General features: G+C 35.5%; 1 protein-coding gene across 1 annotated transcript in view; it reads left to right on the top strand.

Moving 5' to 3' along the window:
- The window catches only part of LOC135077716 (cyclic nucleotide-gated channel rod photoreceptor subunit alpha), a 63,454-nt gene that overhangs the window by 11,281 nt on the left and 28,646 nt on the right, over positions 1-23,527 (top strand). Inside the window, exons 3-7 of the mRNA XM_063972289.1 lie at positions 29-115; positions 318-455; positions 664-804; positions 8,296-8,483; positions 13,320-13,817. Coding sequence (XP_063828359.1) covers positions 29-115; positions 318-455; positions 664-804; positions 8,296-8,483; positions 13,320-13,817 — 1,052 coding nt within the window. The remainder of the gene's footprint in view (positions 1-28; positions 116-317; positions 456-663; positions 805-8,295; positions 8,484-13,319; positions 13,818-23,527) is intronic.

Here is a 23,527-nt window from a genome sequence, read left to right as displayed (position 1 = left end):
GTTACAAGGCGCCTCTCCTCGGTGGCAGGCTAAGTACGCCGAGGAGGGACGCCATGCCGGCGCCGCACCACTCTCACAACCACCTCGCTCCTCCGCATTGCAACGGCACTGACAGGTAATAGATACTATAGTATACGTGAGATACAGAGTTAGGCTACCGCTGGGAGCTAGTTACAAGGCGCCTCTCCTCGGTGGCAGGCTAAGTACGCCGAGGAGGGACGCCATGCCGGCGCCGCACCACTCTCACAACCACCTCGCTCCTCCGCATTGCAACGGCACTGACAGGTAATAGATACTATAGTATACGTGAGATACAGAGTTAGGCTACCGCTGGGAGCTAGTTACAAGGCGCCTCTCCTCGGTGGCAGGCTAAGTACGCCGAGGAGGGACGCCATGCCGGCGCCGCACCACTCTCACAACCACCTCGCTCCTCCGCATTGCAACGGCACTGACAGGTAATAGATACTATAGTATACGTGAGATACAGAGTTAGGCTACCGCTGGGAGCTAGTTACAAGGCGCCTCTCCTCGGTGGCAGGCTAAGTACGCCGAGGAGGGACGCCATGCCGGCGCCGCACCACTCTCACAACCACCTCGCTCCTCCGCATTGCAACGGCACTGACAGGTATGACACATTATAGTACACATGAGATACAGGGTTAGGCTACCGCTGGGAGCTAGCTACAACGCGCCACTCCTCGCCGGCTGGCGAAGTACGCCGCACACGCCGCACGCGCCCGCAACGCCGGCGCCGCACCACTCACACAACCACCTCGCTCCTCCGCATTGCAACGGCACTGACAGGTATACAGCATACTATTCTGCACGTAAGGTATCGCATTGGGTTATAAGGTAGGGACACACCATTTTGACAATCATCTCTGCAGGCTGGAGCGGTACCGTGACAGATGTTGTGTACATAAGCAGCTGCGTTAGGCTATCGCTGAGAGCTAGCGAAGAAGTGCTCCTGTCTGCTGGCAAAACATGTTTACTACACAGTGCACTAGTATTACCACTAACACAATTACTGAGCTGAATAATGGGCATTTATGCTCTTATGTGTAACTGACAGCTCTTTACACAAACTGAGTTTGACACATCTATTTCCTAGGTGCCTTCTCTATCGCCTTAGGCACCACAAGCTTAACTAGGTGTCTAAATAGCCTCATGATATTCTCTAATCTGTGTTCGCTATCATAATCTGTGAGTCGATATAGCTCAGAGTTCTGAGGTTAGTTAGCCTTGGGAGTTATAGCCGGTATTAACATTATTGTTGAGCTGCACAACTAATAGTGTCAAACCTGCCAACACCTGCACAACTTGCACGGCCACAGTATCGTAAACCTGTATAGTTCATGCCAAATTAACACGATGACGCTTGTTAGGTATTGGAATATGCTGTTACTTGTTAGGTATGTCGCCATAACAACAATGTTAACAGCATTGTTGTGTTCCGGCAGTTAGAGGTAAGATAGCCAGTTCTTCCGTGGTTGAGGATTCCGGGTGAAGCTCGCTTCCACCTTCGGCTTGATCATCACTTACCATCAGATGAGATACAGGCCAAGAGATTCTTCGTTGTGGATAAAAAAAATATAACGTTGTAATTCGCTTGTAGAATTTGCTGCAAGTCTGAAATTTAATGTTATTTTGATCATTAAAATAAAAATAATAGAAAACTTACTAGAATGATCATCTGATATTACATTAAATTACACGTTTAATTGTTTGCATAAAATGTAATATATTATATTCTTTACTTAAATATTAAGCTAGAAATATCATGCACTAACCGACCCGACGAATTTCGTACTGCCAATCTTTATTACAAATAATTTATGGTTAAATATTTTTTCAAAATAGTCCCGTAATTTTGGAGCCTAGGTATTCAATGCAACAAGCAAACAATCAAATCTTCGTTCTTTCTAAATTAGTATAATAAAATACTGAGTCTGATAAATACTTCAGCTTCATTTAACTCAAGATTCGCTCGAGTTGGTACGAAAAACACGATTTATTTTCCTATTACAATGATATTGGTTATGATAACCCCAGGGTCCACCTCATAAGCGACAGTTATAATTGCGCACGATCCAGTTAATATAAGTTACTTGCGTATCTGCAGACGTAGTACCAGTGATGTAACGATTAGTCATCGACTACTTTTGTAGTCGACGTATATTTGGCATTCTTGATCGACTGTAGGTACCTACTTGTACCTATCTGCAAACAGTGTAAATTGGGAGAGTATTGGTGTTGTCAGCTTCATTGCCAGTGAGAATCATGGAGTGTTTAATTTCAAATTAATATTGATAGTTATACCCAGAGAGTTCTGGCGTCGTAATAGGTATTTAATATTTATTTCCGTAAATGTCATTTAGGAATTAATTAGAATCGAACTAATTCACATAACACATCGAATAAATTCAGATTTACGATCTGATGTAATTCATTTCCACCACCAGCTTGTAACGTTTGTGTAACTTCCCCATCACTTCAACGATAGAAATCGGCCAGCTCGTATATTTATTTAGTTGGTTAGTCGACCAATCACGAGGCGTCCCATCTCTAATTGTAACCAATTATCGACAGATATTGGCCACCTCTAATTTATTAGGGGCAGCGCAAACACGTAGCTTATCAGTTATGAGATAGTTAAGCCACTATTGTATAACTTAACTTCTGTATCTACGTAATATTTTGGTTGTTTATGTTACCAAAAACACGCAATATACAAGAGTAAATTACCTACATGTATAGCATGTTGATACAATCTTTTAATGCTACCTAAATCTGAAACTGATTGTGGTGCTTATGTGTTGAAAATTGAGTGACTTGAACCTAAAAGTAGTTATTAGTACTAGTACATAATACTGATAGTGTTAGATTCAACATTATAATACTGTACAAATAAATTGTAGCCATTTGAGACTGAGATCTTACTAATGAATTATTGGAAGTCTGTATTATTTTGCATCATTTAAAGTTAAACTAATAATATTTATAGTTAGTACAGGCAACGTGTATAATGTGTTTATCATTCGCGTGTCTGCATCTAACAGATTATTGCTAAAACAAGAGGTAATTCCATACATAAACTGGTCACACACATTTCTTAAGCGCATAACGGTTCGTGAACGTGTTATGCACCGCACCTTAATCGCCCATTGTCGGGCCACCGCAAACCGGTGCCAATACCAGATTCATTATCTTTGACATACGCAACATGAATATGTACTGCATATGGTACACATTGTCTGGGTTAATTTGATGCTGTCCAGATGCATGCTTTGTTTGCTTTGAAATAATGTATATTATAAGCTTGTGATGTTGGGAGAAGTTACTCAATTGATAGAGTATACAAAAGTGTATACTTACTAAAAACAAACAATACACTATTTGAAATACAAATCAAAAAACCACTTTCATTGGTCCTTAAACGTATGCAAAAGTTTGATGCACACATTTTTTTACATGTAACTTTTCATATTTAATTAAAATACTTATTCTCCAAACTAAAATCTTCTTACTATCCTTTTTATTCATAAAGATTTTCTTGCTGAAAATGCGCATACCACTACTCCATTTCCCTTCTAAGAAGTCAACGCGTTTCAAAGAGAAACTTCGTGGCTTCTTAATTAGATACATTCCTGCCGAATAGATTCCGTTTTTAGAAGTTGCCTTTGAGCTTAAAACTAACCTCAGCTACGGCAATGAGCTCGCTACATTTGCTACGCCGTAGCGAAACTCGTAGCGGGCGTAACGGTTCGTAGCAGATTAGTACGCATCGTAGTAAAGTTTCTGCAGTGTGAAAGAGCATAATATTAAAATTTAAATTCTTTTTCTTTCAGCGTTGCTTGAATATTCAAGCTTGAAATTTTCAGATAACATCACATTTTACAGCTTTCTCACCTAATAGATTTAATCTCGTTATTCAGTAGTCCGTTATACAGGGTGGAATTTTGTAATGCCACCTGGAGGGAAAGTAATAATGTAATAATAATAATGTAGATAGAAAATGTTTATCAAAGAAAACATTACTTTATTTATGAAAAGAAAGAGAAATGCATTCAATGATAATTATTATTACTGACGGGATTGCTACCATGTACCTTAATTTTGAGTTTCCGATATTTCGGCACTGTTGAAAGCGCCATGGTCACGGCATAATTATAATAGGGACCATGAAAGTTTAAAACAATATATTGCATTCAATGATTCACAATTTTTTTTCGAAAGTTCACCACCATACCAAAATATTAAAATAATTTGAGATTTCATGGTTTTCATTTTATTTGATTTGTCAAGTTTATTAGAGAGATTTTATCCTACATAAAACTAACGATCGATGCAATAAAAATACAAGATGTAATTTTTCACAGATTTTATTTGGTAAGCTAATTTTTAAAGATCTTTGCATGCAGTTCTATATCTTTAAAAAAATAAAGGAATGTTTTCTTTCTACAGTATTAAGATTACTTTCCCTCCAGGTGGCACTACAAAATTCCACCCTGTATATAAAGTACCGTGTTTATCAAGTCTTCAAATGCAATTTGGTTTTCGCAGTTAAGATTAATTTGCTATGCGGTGTGCGGTAACCATCAGAAGCGAGGCAACCTCGAACAGAGTTAAGTCTAAACAATCAACTAGAGCAAACACTAGCCTACATATCTCATGTCTATCTATTGCTGGGTATCCAGCCGTAGAAAAACGTTTCCATTTGCTCGTTTTGACGATAAAAAATCGGCTGGCTCGTTTGAGTTTTAATTGAACTTTGGAACTCTCTGATTATGGTGTACTAGCTTTTGTATACGCGTGTTTAGTTTGTCACAGATCGTCATAAATTATAGCCTATATGTTATTCTGGGTTATAAACTATAATACTGTAACGTTTCATCAAAATCCTTTCAGTAGTTTTTGCGTGAAAGAGTTACTCTTTCACGTCAAACATCCAGACATCCAAACTTTCGCATTTATATTATTATAGTAGGATATGATTTTGTGCGGTGTTGAACGATAAATTATGATTAAATTAAAAAAGGAGTTGTATGAAATTGATTAGGTAGTAGTCATATTATTTCTCGCAAACACTACAGTTGCGTGCATCAGATAATCGGAGTGTGTCTTTCCAAAATGCTCACAGGCTTAGATATTCTCTTGGTTCTTCGTTTCAACCTAATTTCGTCCACTACCAGACAAAGGCCTTTAGTGTGAACTTGAATGATTAGGCAAGTTCATATTATTTCAAATCATCAATTTGGAGTTCCTATTATGTAAAAAGCTAGCCTGTTCTCATGAAATTAAGAACTAATTACTCCACTTGATCTTTGTCGTACAATCTGCCGGTATTTTCCTGGACCGTTATTGGGAAAGTGGGAACACGCCGTCCTTATGTACATACTCGTGTTGTGTAAACGCAGGAAATGTTGTTAGCTTAGGTATTAACCCGCCAGGAGGCGCTGTGAGTGGTTTCAACTAATGTGCCTACTCAATGCTTTAGGCGGCACCTGAGTGTGGATTTTGAATCGATAAACAATTTGAGCGGTTTGATTTGGTAAATTGATTTTAATGGTGTCTTGCTTCTTAAAAGCATGATAATACTTCGCTTCAACTTGAGAGAAAAGCTCTGTCATTCTAATATGTGGTTGTAATAGAAGGTGTTTTGGAACAAAAATGTTTTGTCTGGTGTGTGATCGACTGTATATTTCATAAAAGTTGCTGGAGTAGAATAAAAATAGTTTAAATACATGACGTAAAATGTTGTTTTATAAAAAAAAATACTTTAATGTTTATAAAGGGTGTGTAATGTATGATATAACTACATATCATATAATACTTAGAGGATATAACATCAAATTATATAAAATCATTTAATATAATAATTATTTACTATAATAAACGAATAATATAATTTTAAAACGAATAATTTTAAGACAAATAACTATTAACTGATATAAAATGGTTTGATATAATGAATATTTTCTATAAAACTTACAATGTATACTATTTAAAACAAATAACATTCAAATCATATAAAAATAAAATGTCGAACAATCAAATGAGATAAAATTCTTTTCCTATAAAACTTAAATCATATAACAATAATAATTGTATATAAAGTTCATTTGTTAAAATAAGCATTGCATGCAGCAAGCAAACAAGCAAGCTAGCAAACGAGCAAGCAAGCAAGCTAGCATGCAGGCAAGCAAGCAGGCAAGCAAGCTAGCAAGCAAGCTAGCAAGCAGGCAAGCAAGCAGGCAAGCAAGCCAGCAAGCAAGCAAGCAGGCATGCAGGCATGCAGCATGCAAATTTGACTAAAAACTTGAGACTTCTGTCACGGCTCCGGCACTGCGGGGCTCTGGCGGTCCCTCGCGTGCTAATCGTCGCAGATGGCTTTCGCTCGACACCGCGTCTTCGGCTTGCTGGCCGGCTTCGCCGGCCAGCCTCAGCCGCGGCGCCTCGCTTCCAGCCACCTGCTCCTCAGCCCGCGGGCCGCCTCGCCCCTCCGTGCCTACGCGCTTCTAAATTACACTCTAGGGGTAGGGCAGACAAGACTACGTGGATTCGGTTTTACGGCGATTCGTTTTTGTCACTAAAGTCATTTATAAGTCAAGCTAAAGAAGAACATACTAAAAGTTATATCTATCAGAAATTATATCAAATATCGTCGTTATAACAAATAATATTTATTACAAGTAATGGTTATGTGAAATATTATTTATATTAAACAAAATTACATCAAATGAGTCTTAGATTAAGTAAGGTTTATATCAAATGTCTTTATGCGTTGTGATTGGTATCTGAAATGACATTATTAGAAATGATTTATTATATGAAGTAAACATTATATGTAAAAAAATTATATCAAGTGTTATTATAACATACGTTTATTATACAATATGAACGTTATTGAAATGAATTTATATCATATAAACTTATATAAACTGTCACGCACCCGTTTATAAACTAAACAACTTGAACTACTCTTTTACAAGATGGTAAACAATTTAAAGCTGTTACTAGATATACACTTAATTATTTGATTATCATTATTTCCTCACTGGTTACCTATGTATATTTAACTAATTTAGTGAGTATAAGTCCTCTACTAGTGTGGTATTTAATTAGAATGTTTACTCTAGTATTACGTTAGTATTTGTATTAGGCTGTACTCACAAGAACGTATCTAAAGTTAGAGGACTAAGCGGACTTATATTTAGTAGACGATATTTTAGTAATTTTTCTGTAAGCTTCTCTTTTCTGTCATTATTTACAGTGACGTGCGGTGTGGACTTGACTATGTAAAAAAAGTGTCTTATTGATGATATTTTGCAGAAATGTAGGGTAGGTACACGATAGTGATCATATCTTAAAATTTTAATTAGACTAGTGTACTTAGACAAAGAATCAATACCAGCAAATGTTCATAAAATATACACAAGCATGAGTTATTTACACAAAGAAAGCATTTTTTAATTATTATTTCTAAGGCATTAAACTCACTCGTTTGGTCTAAATTCGTAGAATATTAGTGCGAATACATACTCGTAATATGAATAAATAGGTAAATACGGTAAACGGGAAAGTACCCATACTGAAGACTGAGCGTGGGTGTCAGGCAATTCAATATTAGTTTGAAAATAGACTATTAATGTCTAATAATACTCTGAAATATTTGCTTAGTTTGCTACGTTATGTTGTTACTTGCTATTTCTATTAACCTACCTATCATAGTGTAGTTCAACTGTTTTTTATCACGTGTCGTAAAAATAAAGTAGGCATGGTTATGCAATTTGAAATATCTTTCTAATATGAAAGAAGTTTTCAGTACATAATACTTAATATAAAAACATAGGCATTTAGGTAGGTATGTTTTTTAAGATCAAAATTTACTCCAAGATATGTTACATACCTAAACTTGTCTATTTGAAAAGTGTTTTATTATTTTTATCTATTGTGTGGTGTGCATAGGAATAATAGCTTTGATTGTTTCGAGTCTAGATGGAGCTGTGAAAAAATGTATAGATCGTCATCATCATCAGTTCATAATTTATTATATCTCCACTGCAGGAGCACCGCTCTATTTTACCAAGAATATTTATTTTCTAATCCATTCTTCTCTTGTGTACTAAATGAGAAATTGACCCTGTAATTCGTGTTTAGTGGCAGCAAAGACGGTCTTCGATGGCGGTCCACGTTTAAATATACAATGCAAGAATATTAATCTACTATATTGCTATTCTCGATTCTTCTCCCGTATACTAAGTATAAGAAACTTACCCTGTATTTCTGTTCCAGTGGCAGCAGAGGCGGTCTCCGACGGCGGTCGACATACGCGAGCGGTCGGCTGCGCTCCGGCCCGCACTGGTCGTTCGTGTTCGACCCAGCGGGTCGGCTCTGCTATTACTGGTCGATGGTCGTGTCGCTAGCCTTCCTCTACAACCTCTGGGTCATCGTGTATAGGTTCGCCTTCCAAGAGATCAATGGTGAGTGTATTTACCCGACTGCGCCAGAAGGAGGGTTATTTGTTATTTTTTGTCTGTGTTTTGCATGGTTAAGTTCAGATGAACGAATGATCTGAAGTTAGTTAATTAGTTATGGCTGATAAGTATTTCAATTTTAATTGCATACAATTTTATGTTATCTTCGTTTAACTAATTTACATCAAGAGCTTGTCTGCATTTAGCATAATTTTTTTTACTCATCAACTGTTGTACGAGTATTTAAAATATTAGGGTTAATTTTCTAAGTTACATCAGCTTCTTTAGTGACATAATTACAAAAATCACATTAAGTATGTAGCTATCTACGGATCCTTCGCATTTCTACTATCATGCTTTTAGTAATATAATAATCCATGAGGATGAGCGAAGTCAAATGAATTCTGAGAAATCCTCTATGAATTCCCAGCTCTTAGGAACATTAAAATTCAACTGCAGTATTTTGTTTCCCACTAATGTATTTCAAAGTCAGTCAACTCAAAGCGGCCCGCATGTGCATTACTCGTGCCACTAAACTGCGTCGACTAGTGAAGTCGTTGCTGGAAAACCAAAAACTATCGATTATTTATTCCTCTTCCAAAAATATCTGTATTCTACTATTATGTCAGGTTACACAAATATCGAATCTTCTTTCAATATAAGCATTCAATTCTTGATATTATATAGTTCACGAATTAAACACAGGAAATAAATGTCGCGCTTTTAATTAAAAATATCAATTAGTGAGTAACTAATAAAGATATTGTCGTGTAAATATCTACGCATGACGTACCTACATCAAGTTAAACGCTCTTGCATCTTAAACAGTGGTTACAAGTGCAATTTATCAACAAAAGAACAATATTTGGCGAGTGTTTTGTGCAGTCACATCACTAGCTTTTCGATAGGCGACAGCAACGGTCTGTCACGGGCTTTTATATTTTGACTTTGTTTTGTACAGAGATAAAGTAGTTGATTGCGCTCGCCTATCAACGAGCAGTTTTATCGAGCGCTCTTCACAATATCGTCGATTCGCTCCGTTTCATTTTCACGTTTTACCTACAACACTTTTCTGTTAACTCAATTCAATACTTTTGATTGGGTTAAAAATATCCCGGAATATTTCCTCGAATCGGAGAGTTGAGAATAGTGATGTTCATGTTAAAAAAATATCGATATTATTTTCGATATAATATATCGTAATGTTCTATCGATACTTTGCGATATATCGAACATATACAGTGTGTCCGGGCATGTAGTGATCAAACTTTAAGGGCGTAATCTATTTACAATTTTATCGGTGAAAATACTTTAAATTTGGGGCTTGACCTATTTGTCGCATATTTACAAGGATTTAAGTTTTTAATTTTAAGTTTTCACCTCTTCCTTCAAAAACAAGTGATAGCGTGGGTAGTTTAACATTAATAAGCAAAAATTGTATATCATGCGATAGCCAATAAAATTATCTATTAGTAGAAGTAGAAAACAGATACAAGTATCATACATTTTAAGGGTGTAAGAATGGATTTAATTAGAAATAAACACGATTTTTTTCACATCTTTTTCAGTTATTTCCCAACACAAGAAAAACCAGGTCGTTAAAGTATGTTTTATTTGCATTTTATTATTAGTATTTGAGCTATTCTACAAAACGAATGTAAATTTATTAGTCTACGTCTATTAATTTCGACGTAATTGTTGAACAAAGATACCCCTTCCCAGCGGTTTCCATAGCGCACGCGACATGCGAAAATGCACTGCCTGAAAGAATCACACAACCTATTCCGACTACATACTAGCCGCGCTATGGAATCGCTGGGAAGGGGTATCTTTGTTCAACAATTACGTCGAAACCAATAGACGTAGACTAATAAATTTACATTCGTTTTGTAGAATAGCTCAAATACTAATAATACAATGCAAATAAAATATACCTTAACGACCTGATTTTTCTTGTGTTGGAAAATAACTGAAAAAGAAGTGAAAAAAGTCATGTTTTTTTCTAATTAAATCCATTCTTACTCCCTTAAAATGTATGAAACTTGTGTCTGTTTTCTACTTCTACTAATAGATAATTTTATTGGCTATCGCATGATATAAAACATTTGCTTATTAATGTTAAGCTACCCACGCTTTCACTTGTTTTTGAAGGAAGAGGTGAAAACTAAAAATTAAAAACTTAAATCCTTATAATTTTTCGATAAATGGGTCAAGCCCCAAATTTGAAGTATTTTTATCGATAAAATTGTCCCTAGATTTCGCCGTTAAAGTTTGATCACTACATGCCCGGACACACTGTATATCGATATTTTTGAATATCGTAAGTAGAGTAGTAGATCGTAGTAGGAAGGTTGATATTATTAATATGAGTCACAACACTCACAACATCTAGAACAAATCAACTTTATTTATATATCATGCAAATGAAATCAATGGCCATACGACCCAAAAGTGAAAGATTTATAAATCCCAGTATTTCTTCTCTAAGCTTTGCAAAAACAAAATTTTATTGACCCTTTGGGCTTGCAATCTGCTTCTCTGCTGTGTAAGAACCTGTGCGGCTTTTGAGAAAAGTCGTTCAGATGGAACTGAGCTAGCCACCATGGTTAAATATTTAAAAGCCACATTGTATAACGTTGGGAACTGTATTTTATAGTCTGCCCACACTTCTAATGGGTTTTCGTCAATCTACTACTACTACTGGAGTCCTCAAATAAAGCGATAACTCATCTGAAAGACTTTCATTGGTATTATTTGTTTTCCAATTCGTTGAACCAATTTATTTAAAGGAATAAGCAATTCGATTTTTGGTATATCGGATGAAATATATCGATATTCAATTCGATACTAGACGTTTCGATAATATCGGATGGAAGCGATATTATCGCGTAATATATCGATATTTTTTTAGTATCGATTTATATCGCCCACTACTAGTTGAGAACTTTAATTCATGGAGTGGGAATTGATTTGATTTGATTTAATATTGTACTGATATTGAAGAGTTTGAGTTTATTGCCCTATCTGGAGGCTAGAGCACGGTGAACTTAATAAGAAATAAAATGATCTAATACTAAGATTACCGTGTTTACCCTATTTATTTATCTATTGCTTTTAGTTTTGTTGTCAGACAAAATAATAGTCTGGCTGCAAAGTGTAAAATACTTGTTACAATGTAAAAGTGAATAATATCGTCATCCAATATTAGCCGAATAAAACACACGTGATATGTATTCTTACTTTCTACATAGTTTAAAAGACACGAGCATCATTTCTGCAAAATCGCATTTATTAACAAGCAAGCAATCTTCTATTATTGTCATAAATATTCACTTTACAACTAAACCAATGACACAAAACAGAGGTATTTTCGTAATCTAATTCTATGTATAATAGTCTAATCTAATAAAAATCTTCGTCACAAACGCAGTTTGAAATTATTTTTTCACTTTAGGACATCGGACGTCTCAATTTAAGATGGGCGGTTGGATCCGGCGTCCGAGACCCGACTTAGCGCACTCCTGCATAGTTCCTCGAACTCCCGGGGGAATTAAATTACTTACCCAAATAGCTTCCCGGAGGTAGACGGCTAGCTTCATAGACAATGTTATACTTTGATAAGTGAGCCACTAATTTTAAGTGTTTGCAGCCCAGTTATTATTGGAAAAAGATTGAATTGGATTTTATAAAAAAATATTTTATACTTTGTTGCACGAATTAGGTTGTAAAAATGGTGGACTTAATGCCAATCGGTATTCTCTATTAGTAAACCATTGGTAACTCAAAATTATGAATGAAAAGAGTTACACTGAACCTATTCTCGTATTTCTGATATATGAGTATGAAACTTGTATTTATTTAACATATTCTCGTTTTAAAGTATATCTTTTTAAAGTGATTTAATTGATATTCGCCCTTAAATGCTGTTCGCAACATTTTATTCTTCAAAGCCAATAATTATTACAACCTCTTTTAAAAATTAAGATTAAATCTTTATTACATTATCTATTTTAAATAACAATCGATTTTGTCTGTGTACTAAAGTCCATAAATAGCAAATAAAAAAATCCCAAATTTATTTTTATGAAAACCTCAGTTATTTTTATTGTAAGTGCGTGATTGATTAGTATAATAGAGTATTTCCGTGTGAACTTGTGGCTTGTGCCTTTATCTTACGATATTAATGATAAGGGCTTTTCCCATTGTCTCACCCACCCAGCTGCGAGCTCCTCTGACGCAATCTCGTTCGCTTTCAAGTTCCCATTTTGCGTTCAAATTGATCATAATTCTTGGGAGTTAACTGAAAAACTTTTGATCAAAGTGAAACATTAATTCATTTACACCGTGTATTAATTAATTGGGAAACTACTACCTGTGACGTGTCTGCAATAGATTCGTGTGGTTTTGTTTGCCGTTCGTGGAATTAATTAGCAAATGTTTTGTGTGATTCGGTGTTTTAGTTTGAAGCTTTAGTGCGTATTTTAGATGGCGTGGTACCTATTGAAATTTACAACGTATTTAATAAATAGGTATATTAGGTGTTTTGGAAATTTCATAGGTGAAGGAACCTACAACTTATTCAGTTTACATTTTATTCGTTTAGAATAGATTGCTATAATAATATGTGTGTTTTATTGTTTTAATATAACATACTTACTTTTAAGGCCCAAGAAAGCAATGCAATACAGTTTAGTTTACATTTTTAACCGAAAGATTCAAATCGCTACGTATTTTCAGCCAAGTCACATTGCAAAATAAAATCCAGGCTTACGTTTACCCGCACACAAAACTTAAAGTTTATTTCAGTGAATTTTCTAACAAACCGTATTTCCATTGTTTCAGGCGAGACGCTAATAGTGTGGTTCTGTCTGGACTACTTCTCGGATTTCCTCTATCTGGCGGACATCTTGTTCCACTTCCGAACGGGATACCTCGAGGACGGCGTCCTACAAACGGACGCGGCCAAGCTCCGGGCGCACTATATGAACTCCACGACCTTCTACATCGACTGCTTGTGTCTCCTGCCACTGGACTTCCTCTACCTCTCCATCGGGTTCAACTCCATACTACGCTCCTTTCGTCTCGTCAAAATCTACCGCTTCTGGGCATTCATGGACCGCACGGAACGACACACGAACTACCCAAACTTGTTTAGATCAACCAGTTTAATTCATTATTTATTAGTGATATTCCATTGGAACGGGTGCTTGTACCATATAATATATAAAAACAATGGGTTCGGTAGTAAAAACTGGGTGTATCATGACACTGAAACCGCGGACGTTGTGAAACAGTATCTACAGAGCTATTATTGGTGCACGTTGGCGCTCACGACGATAGGTGAGTCCTTTTGATATTTTCTTTTACAGTAGATTTTCTCGATTTGTAGTAGTGTAGTTTTCTAAGTTTGATTTAAGATAAAGGATATTGGATATTAGCAATGGAGCTGGCTTGCAGCGGTTATGTTGCGCCAATTGGAGGGGAAAAACCGCATAATGGTTACGCTGGTCGGGTTTGAAAACGAAAGCACTAATCAATGCAGCTACGGTTTCACATGCTGCACTGTGTTTTTTTTTTAAAGTTTGTTAAAACTATTTTGATGACGTGACATTACTTTAGAGCCTTGAAAGCAATAGTGTTACTTAGATCAGGATATTTTTCTTAAGAGCAGAAACTTGGAGTCTTCCCAGAAAAGAATTAAATTCATGAATTTCGGGAGTTTAACTAGAAGCTTAATTTATTATTGAAAAACAATAATACATACCTAATACCTTACGATACTCGTCAAAAACATCACATGAAAAGTAACCTACCACCATGAAATGCCCCTCCATCGATTTTTCACCTTAAACTAAAACGTATGAAGTTTAAAATTGATTACCTGCTTAACAACATAGTTTTACAAATTTATTTACGAAGTATCTTGACTACTTGTGTTTGTCAAACCCTGCTATTGCAAATAACTTCCAGTTGTAGTATCTGCAATATAGTCCATAAATGTTTCGATCGCTTGATTCGCAGTATCGAAACAAGGGCTTTGATTCTTGCCTCTTGAATAGTCTTGTTGGATATTAATAGCATTTCTCGAACGTTACCGGGATCTATTTATTGGGTATTGAACTGGATCTGTCGCACGACTTGTCCAATTGCTGTTTCTGATATCGGTATTGTTGCTAAAGCCTGATAGACATTTCGAGAATAGCTATATATAGATACAGCTATATTATTCTCTAATAGTCATAAGTAGCTGATATAGTTACGTACCTACACATGATGTGTTGTTTTGGGCAATAATGTAAAGCATTTAACTTACAGTCTTCTAACTTCACCTCAATTTCAACATTGTCATCTCTATATTATGTGTTTCTTTATTGTGTAGGTATATTGAAATAGTTTATTATTTATAATATGTTATCTTTCCTAAGAGCTCCGCCAGGCGAATTTCTTCTGCTTAGCTCAAAGATTAAATGGCAGAGGGAGAGATTGCCTCATGGCATTAAATTGTGTTCGCCTTAGGTATGTGCCTAGGTACTCGTTAATGTATGTCATTGAGGATTAAACCAACAGTAAAACGATAGTTTACACACAAAAAGCGTGAAATCGGGTCGTATTTAATCTCTATTCATGCCATTTAATATAAATCAATATAAACCGCAATACACATTGACTATTCATGAACTGAAAAATTGCCTCCTATTATTTTCCATTGACTTTGCTCCTAGTTACGAGGGCCGATAAATTCTGCATCAATAAATTCTGTTTTGAATACAAAATATTTATAATCCGTCGCACCATTTCAGTAACTAAACCACAGTTAAATATTAAAATTATTTTTGTCTTCAAACCTAATAAAACTCATAAAAAAACTCATCAATTGTCATTTGTTTTGTCAGTCATCATCATGCTGTCCACTCCAGATTTTTTTAAAATATTTCCCGCCAAAAAAAAACTGTTTAGATGCCATCAAAGCTGCCATTTTTTTTCTACAGCGGCCTTTTGTTTTTTTTTTCATTAAGTTGCCAGTGTCTTATTTTTTATTCCTTTTTCAAAAACGTCGTTGAACTCATAAACTTAGTACAGCTTATTTTTAAAGCAGAACCCATTTCTCATAGAGTACCATATTTTCTTTTGTGAAAAATGAATTGTTTGTGTATGGCGTTAAATTAATACCTACGTAATACTCGTATCTGATATAAAGGAGTCGCTTTGGCTGTTCTCGTAAAGAATATGTCAAAATCAAGATTATCTAGATACAACCAGCGTTTGCTTGACGTGATATTACTTAGACTAGCGTTTGCCTGCAACTTTGCCCATGGGAGCAGAGTGGGAAGACCATATCGTACCTATGTTTCCCATTAAAATTCGGGATAAAACAATCCTATTTTTTCTATTCGTAGTCTTATCAAACACCCAAATCGGTTTAGTGATTAAAGCTTGAAAAGGTGACAGACAGACAAGTTACTTTTGCCTATATAATATTAGTACGAAAGTACGGATTTATATGAGTTCCATGATATGCGGAGCATTAGCTTCAGTCTTATTTAAAACAAGCTAAGCCTGCAGCTCCGCTCGCGTAGATTTAGACGTCTAAAGATGATCGCGCACGCATCTCTAGGGAATCGTGCTTATTCTCAGCATATTCAAGGGACTTAGTAGCTAGTAGGTACTCTGCAAGAATAATGAAACTTTAGAGAAAGGATTTTTATCTCTATATGTTATTAAATGGATATTAAATTGTGTACAGATTTTCATTATGATGCTGGGAAGTGTAAGGTTTCATGTTCTAATCGGTTAAAACTAGATATAAAAAAATATTAACGTCCAATTTAGCTCGCTATATCACGCAATATTATGCTTCTTCCAAGATCACTTAGATGTATTACGCTTCGTTTAAGTATAAGTACCTACCGTATTTAGTTATCAACCTACGGCGTCCATCACTTATTCGTAATACCTTGCTAATATGCCTGCAATCAATTTCAAGTCATTTCCAAAACTTTGTCACTAGGTGTTACCTTTCTCAAAGGGTAATTAAGTTCCCTTCTCGTCTCAAGCAGCCCGAGTTTCACAATATTGCCAGCAAATAAGGACTTCACTCTGACGTCTGTGTCTTTCCCTCTTTACATAGCACTTTGCTAATATATCGTGGTATTTCAATAAAATTTTCATTATATGGTTTCTTTGAAACAGGTTTCAACCTTGCCTCAAGATTTTACCTGCTTTTATCAAAAATACTTTCTTAAAGTTAGGCAACAAGGATACAAGCGATAATGATATTACGTTTTTCACTGTGGTAATGATTGATTTTAAAGTATTTAAATCGCGTATTATTTCTCGAATGAATAATCTCTATGATCACTTAAAATTGTTATCAGCGTAAAAAAGGATTAATTTTATATTTAACCGACTACGCCAGAAAGAGGTTTATGTTTTTTTCTATAAACGCTTTTATCTCGTTCAATGGGTTCTCTTCAGAAGACATTGGACACTCGTCGCGCTGTATTTAATTCTACTTCAAACTATTTCCACCACAGTTGCAGTAAATTTATCTTATCATTTTAATTCCCCGTTAAATGCAGTTCCATAGAATGCAAAAAGATAAAACGGCGCTAGAAGCGTCTCGACTAGAGCACCGTCGAGTTGAGTGTCGTCTACGTAGTACTTATTTATCGACAACGTCGGTTACGGAGACCCGACCGGTCGAACTATCAGTCGACCGGTCGGCCCATAAATCGACCAACCGGTCTATTTGCTTGGCCAGTGCCTGTTGGTCAATCAAATCAATCATTTCATAGCGCCGTGGTAGTGAATTAACAGTATGTACTGATGACAGATAATGTATAGTAATAGTGGCTTCGTTATGTACAGACGACAGCATATCATATTACTCTTAGGTATGTAGGTATAAATGGGTGGTATTTTGTAGTAGAAAATATAGATAAGTAGATCAGCTGATGCCAAATGAAAGATTTCGTTATGATAAATAGGCCTATTTATACTAACTTTAGACATCATTTTATTTATTTATTTATTTAAAAAGATACACCAACGACATATAACTTTATAAACAACAATAATTATAGTGTCGATTATCATTTGATTTTTACTTTGATTGTTACTAGTTTGAACAGTGTTATTGCTACTAGCTTGCTGTTTGATCCCAAACTAAACAAATAACACACTATAAAATATCCTTTATAAAATTGGCTGAAAACGAACGAACGAAACTTTTATTTTTGGCTGGGCATAAAATACCTAGCCCAGTACAAATAAAATTATTCATACAGAGGTTTGTAATGTGCGGTAATCGAACCCGCAAACTCTGACCTATTTAGCCGATTTCTCAACAGCTTAAAATCTGTTGAGAGTAAACACTGCCATCATTATAATTTTATTTCACTTACAAAGCGGAATCCTAATTTAATTGCTAATTTGTTTCATTAATACGCAAACTGAACGCGCGGTATTATGCCGTTGGAACTCATAACTCGTCGTATAATTAGCTGTTATATGTTGTTCCAGCCCATAGTGTAGAAGACTGGTTCCCAATCTTTTGATACTTAACGCCTATATTGCTATGAACCTTAACCTCTTGTCCCCAAAGCTTATCCCCTACTATTGCAACGAACTGTATCCTCTTGTTCCCAAAGCTTAACGCCTATCATTGCATTGAAGATTATACAATATTACAACTCAATGTATTATTGCAACGAATTCTAATCGTTATGCCCAAAGTGTACCGATGTAGTAACATTAATTTGACTCTCATGATTAAATGACGCGATTACATCTGTAATTTATTTCTTTTATAAAATAAAAAACACCCTTGTTCTGGAACTACACAATTAGAAAATAGTTTTTGAATAACCTATTTAACTTTTTACTAAGCCGTCACATCCCATTTCAATACATTCCATCCAATTATGGTATCATTTTTTTCTGAAACTGTCTTTAACAACTAATATGCGTTACCTACATAAATAGGCGGATCCATATACTTATACATGCAATTATATTCACCCTCATTTTTCACACTTACGACGTAATTTATTTCAATCCCCACTTGGGGCGCTCAGCTATGCTCTTTGAGATGCACCATCGTCGCAGATTAAAATAATAAACTAAGCACCCTCCAGGCCGCTGTCAGCCCGAGTTACCCGGACCTCGACACTTTCCGCTCATAAACAACGAGATAATTGTAGGAAAGATAATACTTATTTATACCGCTTATGCCGGGTAAATCGACGGCTGAAAGCTATACGAGATCGGCTCCAATAAAACACCGCTTTGGAGGGAGAGATTTTAATGCCAATACTCAATGAGACAAAGATGACGCTCCGGTATTTTATGTTGAGGGGATTTATAGAAAGATGCAATACTTTGAGATGCAAAGTTTTGATGCATTGGGTTTTTGATACCTACTCATTCTCTTAGTTTCAACTTTCAATAAAACATTGTCTATGTAACCAGCTTTTTTTTAAGTAAAGATCTGACGCTAAACTCTTTTACGGGTCGTCAGCGCCTTGTTCAGATATGATTTAGATTTCCAGCTTAGATTTACAATAGTTAGATACAGTATGAGTCAACAGATACTTTACTCAAATTGTGCCAAGTTTATTGATTGATCTACGACTGGATTAAGCGCAATAAAATCTTCTTTACTCCTTTTTTCATTTTTGTGTTTTCGCCGCCATGGGCACAACACCGTTCAGCCAATGTCACACATCTTTTATTTCACTCGAGTTCAAAGCGCGAGATTTCAGAGCCATAATAGGCGCGACTTCCAATATAAGAGGGAACGAAGGTGTTCCATCGCAGACGACATTCTGTTTAATGACCATCATTGTGAGTTCCGCGTCGGAGAACAGTCGGGGCATTAAGGGTCGCACGTAGCACTAGGTTATCCAGACGCGGTGACGCTTTTGTTACAGTGCTAAATAGTTCATTTTAAGTTTTGTGAAATATAGAGGACATGCTCATGATTATGTTTTGAGGGTTTTGCAAATATTGACAGTATACTATGTAAAACTAAAGCGTGGTGGGCGCTTTTATTTTAGCACCAGAGTTCAATGATAACTGAAATATTGAGGACGTTTCTCATGACCATGTTTTAAGGGTGTTGCTAATATTGATAGTAATGAGTAATATGAAATGAGAGGGAAAGGTGTTCCATCGTGAGACGCCATTCTGTTTAATGACCATCATTGTGAGTTCCGCGTCGATGAACAGTCGGGAAATTAAGGGTTGCACGTACAATTTCTAGTGGTGGCGCTTTTGGTTCAGAACTAAAGTTCAATAAAATAGAAATTTCTCATGATCGTGTACAATTTGAGGGCATTGTTAATATTGACAGTAAACCAAACTGCAAAATTAAATTATCGTTTCTAGTAAATCGGGCCTGTTAGTAGGTACTCGTACCACCTAACAGCACATCAGGTCAAACACAACATTAAAATTAAATGTCAATTTTCACGCACGGTTTCTCTATTTTATGGTTCAAAATAGATACAGTTTATCAGTTTGTGGTAGGTTGACATGGCTAAGGCATAATAATAATTCGTTATTTATAATTTAGTTTATATTTTACAGACATAATAAAATATGAAATGTACGGAAAATAAAATGAATGTGAGAGTTGAGAGAGAATTGACGGAAAATTTTTGGGTTGTCATTTCATAACTCTGCATAAATATCACCCTCACAACGTTAGTAACAAGAGCCATGCATTCATGACGTCAGTCTTGAGCCATAAGGCGGCTCATACTCGTACCTTCAGCAAGATATTACAAATACTTTTATTAGCCGTTTGAGGACGCGAACGCTCCTGTAATTCGCGGAATGGAGCACCGAGGTGTGATAAGTATTAAAACGTATGATTTAACGTGTAGGAATTTTTGATGTGCTAAATTTTGTTGGAATTGCTAACTTTTTAAAGTTGAATTTTTTACTTATGGTATTTTGTAAATCTGCGGTCATGATTCATGCAAGAAAATCTTTGTTTTTTATATTTACCAAAAATAATAGTGTTATGCCGAGAAGGCTCGCTTGTTAGATTAGGTACTTATAGCTTAGACATTACTTTGAAATTTTACATAAACGGCAACAAAATTTACTTAATTTATCATTACTAAAATAAATGTATTATGAAGCAGATAGCTAAATGCTTTTATATTTCCTCTTACATAATATTGAATTTCACTGAAAATCACGTTACGTATGTTATAAAGAAAAAGTTTATAAAATTAATCAGCCGTTTCCTGTTATGACACAGGAATTTACTTCAGTTATGAAATGTTGAAAATACATTTTAATAGGTACAAAGAGAAAACTAGGTACTTCCATTACTAGTGTCTCATCCGCCCGTATAAATGAAACGTGACATGCAGTTACGGAAGAAATTTTTGAAATATTTTACAAGCAAGTTTTATTTAATTTTCGACAATACACGCCTGCTGTTGGAATGCTATGATGAAATTGTCAAAAGAGATATTTCAATCGTAACATTATTATGAAAGAATACTTTCAGGCATGTTATGTCGGAAAAACTGAATATTTGCTATCACGTTTTGGTTAAATAATGCCGATTTCTTAATACGTTCCCTCCGAATTATGAAACCATAATATTCTTTTCGAATAAGCTTGCAATGTTTGACCGAACTGTGAACTTTAATTATACCAAGATAGGATACCTTTGCCTAAATCAAGGAAATCCACACGCCTCAAGCGTTTGAAAATTCCGAACACAATTTTGTCAGAGCGCGGAATTGAATCGTGGCAAAATGACATACGAAAAATATTCCTCGATAGAATCCGCCCTTCGTGTTGAATTTTTCAAAACAATCCTGGAAGTGGGGTGGCGTTAAATTAAAAAAAAAGTCTTTGAAACGGAACTGAAGGTTTCTTTGATCATTTTTAATTTTGGAATCTCCTCTGTGAAATGTTGAATTTGAAAATAGATTAATTTTAAAACGATAAAGTGAGTGCTCTGACACAAATATACTTTGAATATCACAACCAATGTCGTCCCTTTGTTAAACAAAAAAAGAAAAGAATACACCAGTCAATGGCTAAACCAAAGGGCTAAAGGCAAACCATAAAAGCCAAAAGAACAAAAATAAATAAGTAAGAAGGTAGGTACCAACTTACTGAATATCCAAATGCACCAAAAGCACGTTTATGTCAACATGTCCATGTCTGAGATAAATGAAGTAAATATTTAAAGCTCTCATTATGTTAAATTGCATCATATTATATTACTTTATAAAAATCAAACACGCCGCATATCAGTGTTTTAAACAATATTTTTTTTTCCATTTACTTTATTTGATAACACAGCAAAACGTGCTGTTTCCCCTTCAAATACAGTCGATCTTGAAAAAACATCTCTCGGCCGCTATTCAACGAACATCGATAGGAATGAAATGTGAGAAGTAAACGTGTGCCGACCGGCTGCATTGTGTGCGGGACTTTTTGTTGAGTCGTACCGAAGTTACAATTTCTGTTTGCGGGAGATGTGCCTTTGTTGTGCCCTTGTTGACAACCCTTTCCATTTTTGGACACGTTAACGAAATAAGCGCTCGACTGAAAATAGTCGTAGAGATGGAGCGTTTTTCTAAATGTAGGTACAGTAAAAGTTTGATCTGAACTGAACATGGAATTACTACGAATTCTACGAAATATGAATAGATTTAACAACGAAACGAAATAAGCGCTCGACTGAAAATAGTAATAAAAATGGAGGGTTTTATTAGTAAAACTGAACTTGACCTTGCTGTAGCAGTTTTTCAACTGTCTTGATTTTTAAAATTCGCGGCTTTTTATTGAACTACTGCCCCGTGGTTCACATAAAATATCATGCTTTTTATAAAATATCCCTTGAAAGTCGATAAATTGCTTTAAATTAGATTCTGTAAGCAATTATTTGACATGTCCTTTAAAACGGACAAAAACCATTTAAGGGTAATGCTTATAATGTTTTGAAAACAGGACACATTAAATTATTATCAAAATTATCACCTCTAAAATACATTAACGTCACATCAGGCTACAATAAATGGCCTTAATAACGCGACAGAAACAAGAAACCAGTTTTGTATAATTGCACATTAAATCAATTCAAAATGTTAGCCCATTATATGAGTTTAATTAACCGAAACAATAAATCAAAACCACCGAATAATTTCGCGTAATGATTGTGACGAACGCGATGTACTGTGGTTGCGCGATTCAATGGAAAATTCAATTTACCCACCAACCTCGGTGTAGGTACACATACATGCATACTTTCTACATAATATATGAATACTTATGATTAAATACAACGAAGTGGCTGACGTCAATAGAACCCCACCGCATTTCTTTAGGAAGAATATTATGATAGCTACGAGAGTTACAAGATTTTATGTAACGTTTACGATTTTTCAAAATCACTTAATGTGCTGTTGTGGAGCTGATATCAAGAGAGGTCTTCAGTTCGGTTCCTGCACAATACAAACAATTAAAAGTATCTGTTTGCATTGCTGGTGAGGGTGTTTTTAAATGTGTAATATTTAATACTTACGAGTATGTATGAAAATGTATAAAATAAATATCCGTTCTCGTACAGGTACCCTTGTAGTGCTGTGAACTACACATTTAGGAACTACAAAAGCTTTTAATATAAAAAGAGTCAAAGAGCCAAATGTGCATAGAAAGTCGACTTATAAACGAAACATAAAGGTAAAATGTAAGCTCATTTTGAAAACAATATTTTAGTACCCCAAACACATTTCAATCAAAGTGTTACCAAAACAGTAATTGGTTAATTTGGCATTATTCGCTAATTAACGAGCAAACGCATAGGTGGGAACATTTCACAGTATGTCACGTGATATGCATGGCTTAACGCTTCGACATCGTTTGTGCCAAGGTAAATTATTGTAAACGTCAAATGACAATGTTTGTATGTAGTTCCCTAATTGCATGTGGCGGAAGATGAGTTACATACAATTAGTAGGGGACGGTTCGATGAACATAGAAGGTTTGGATGTATCAAATGTATATGCATTTGC

Source organism: Ostrinia nubilalis, chromosome 2, assembly GCF_963855985.1.
Source record: "Ostrinia nubilalis chromosome 2, ilOstNubi1.1, whole genome shotgun sequence".
In the NCBI taxonomy this organism is placed as follows: Eukaryota; Metazoa; Arthropoda; class Insecta; order Lepidoptera; family Crambidae; genus Ostrinia; species Ostrinia nubilalis.
Note: the sequence above shows the minus strand (reverse complement) of the source record. Positions and strands in the feature narration are given on the sequence as shown.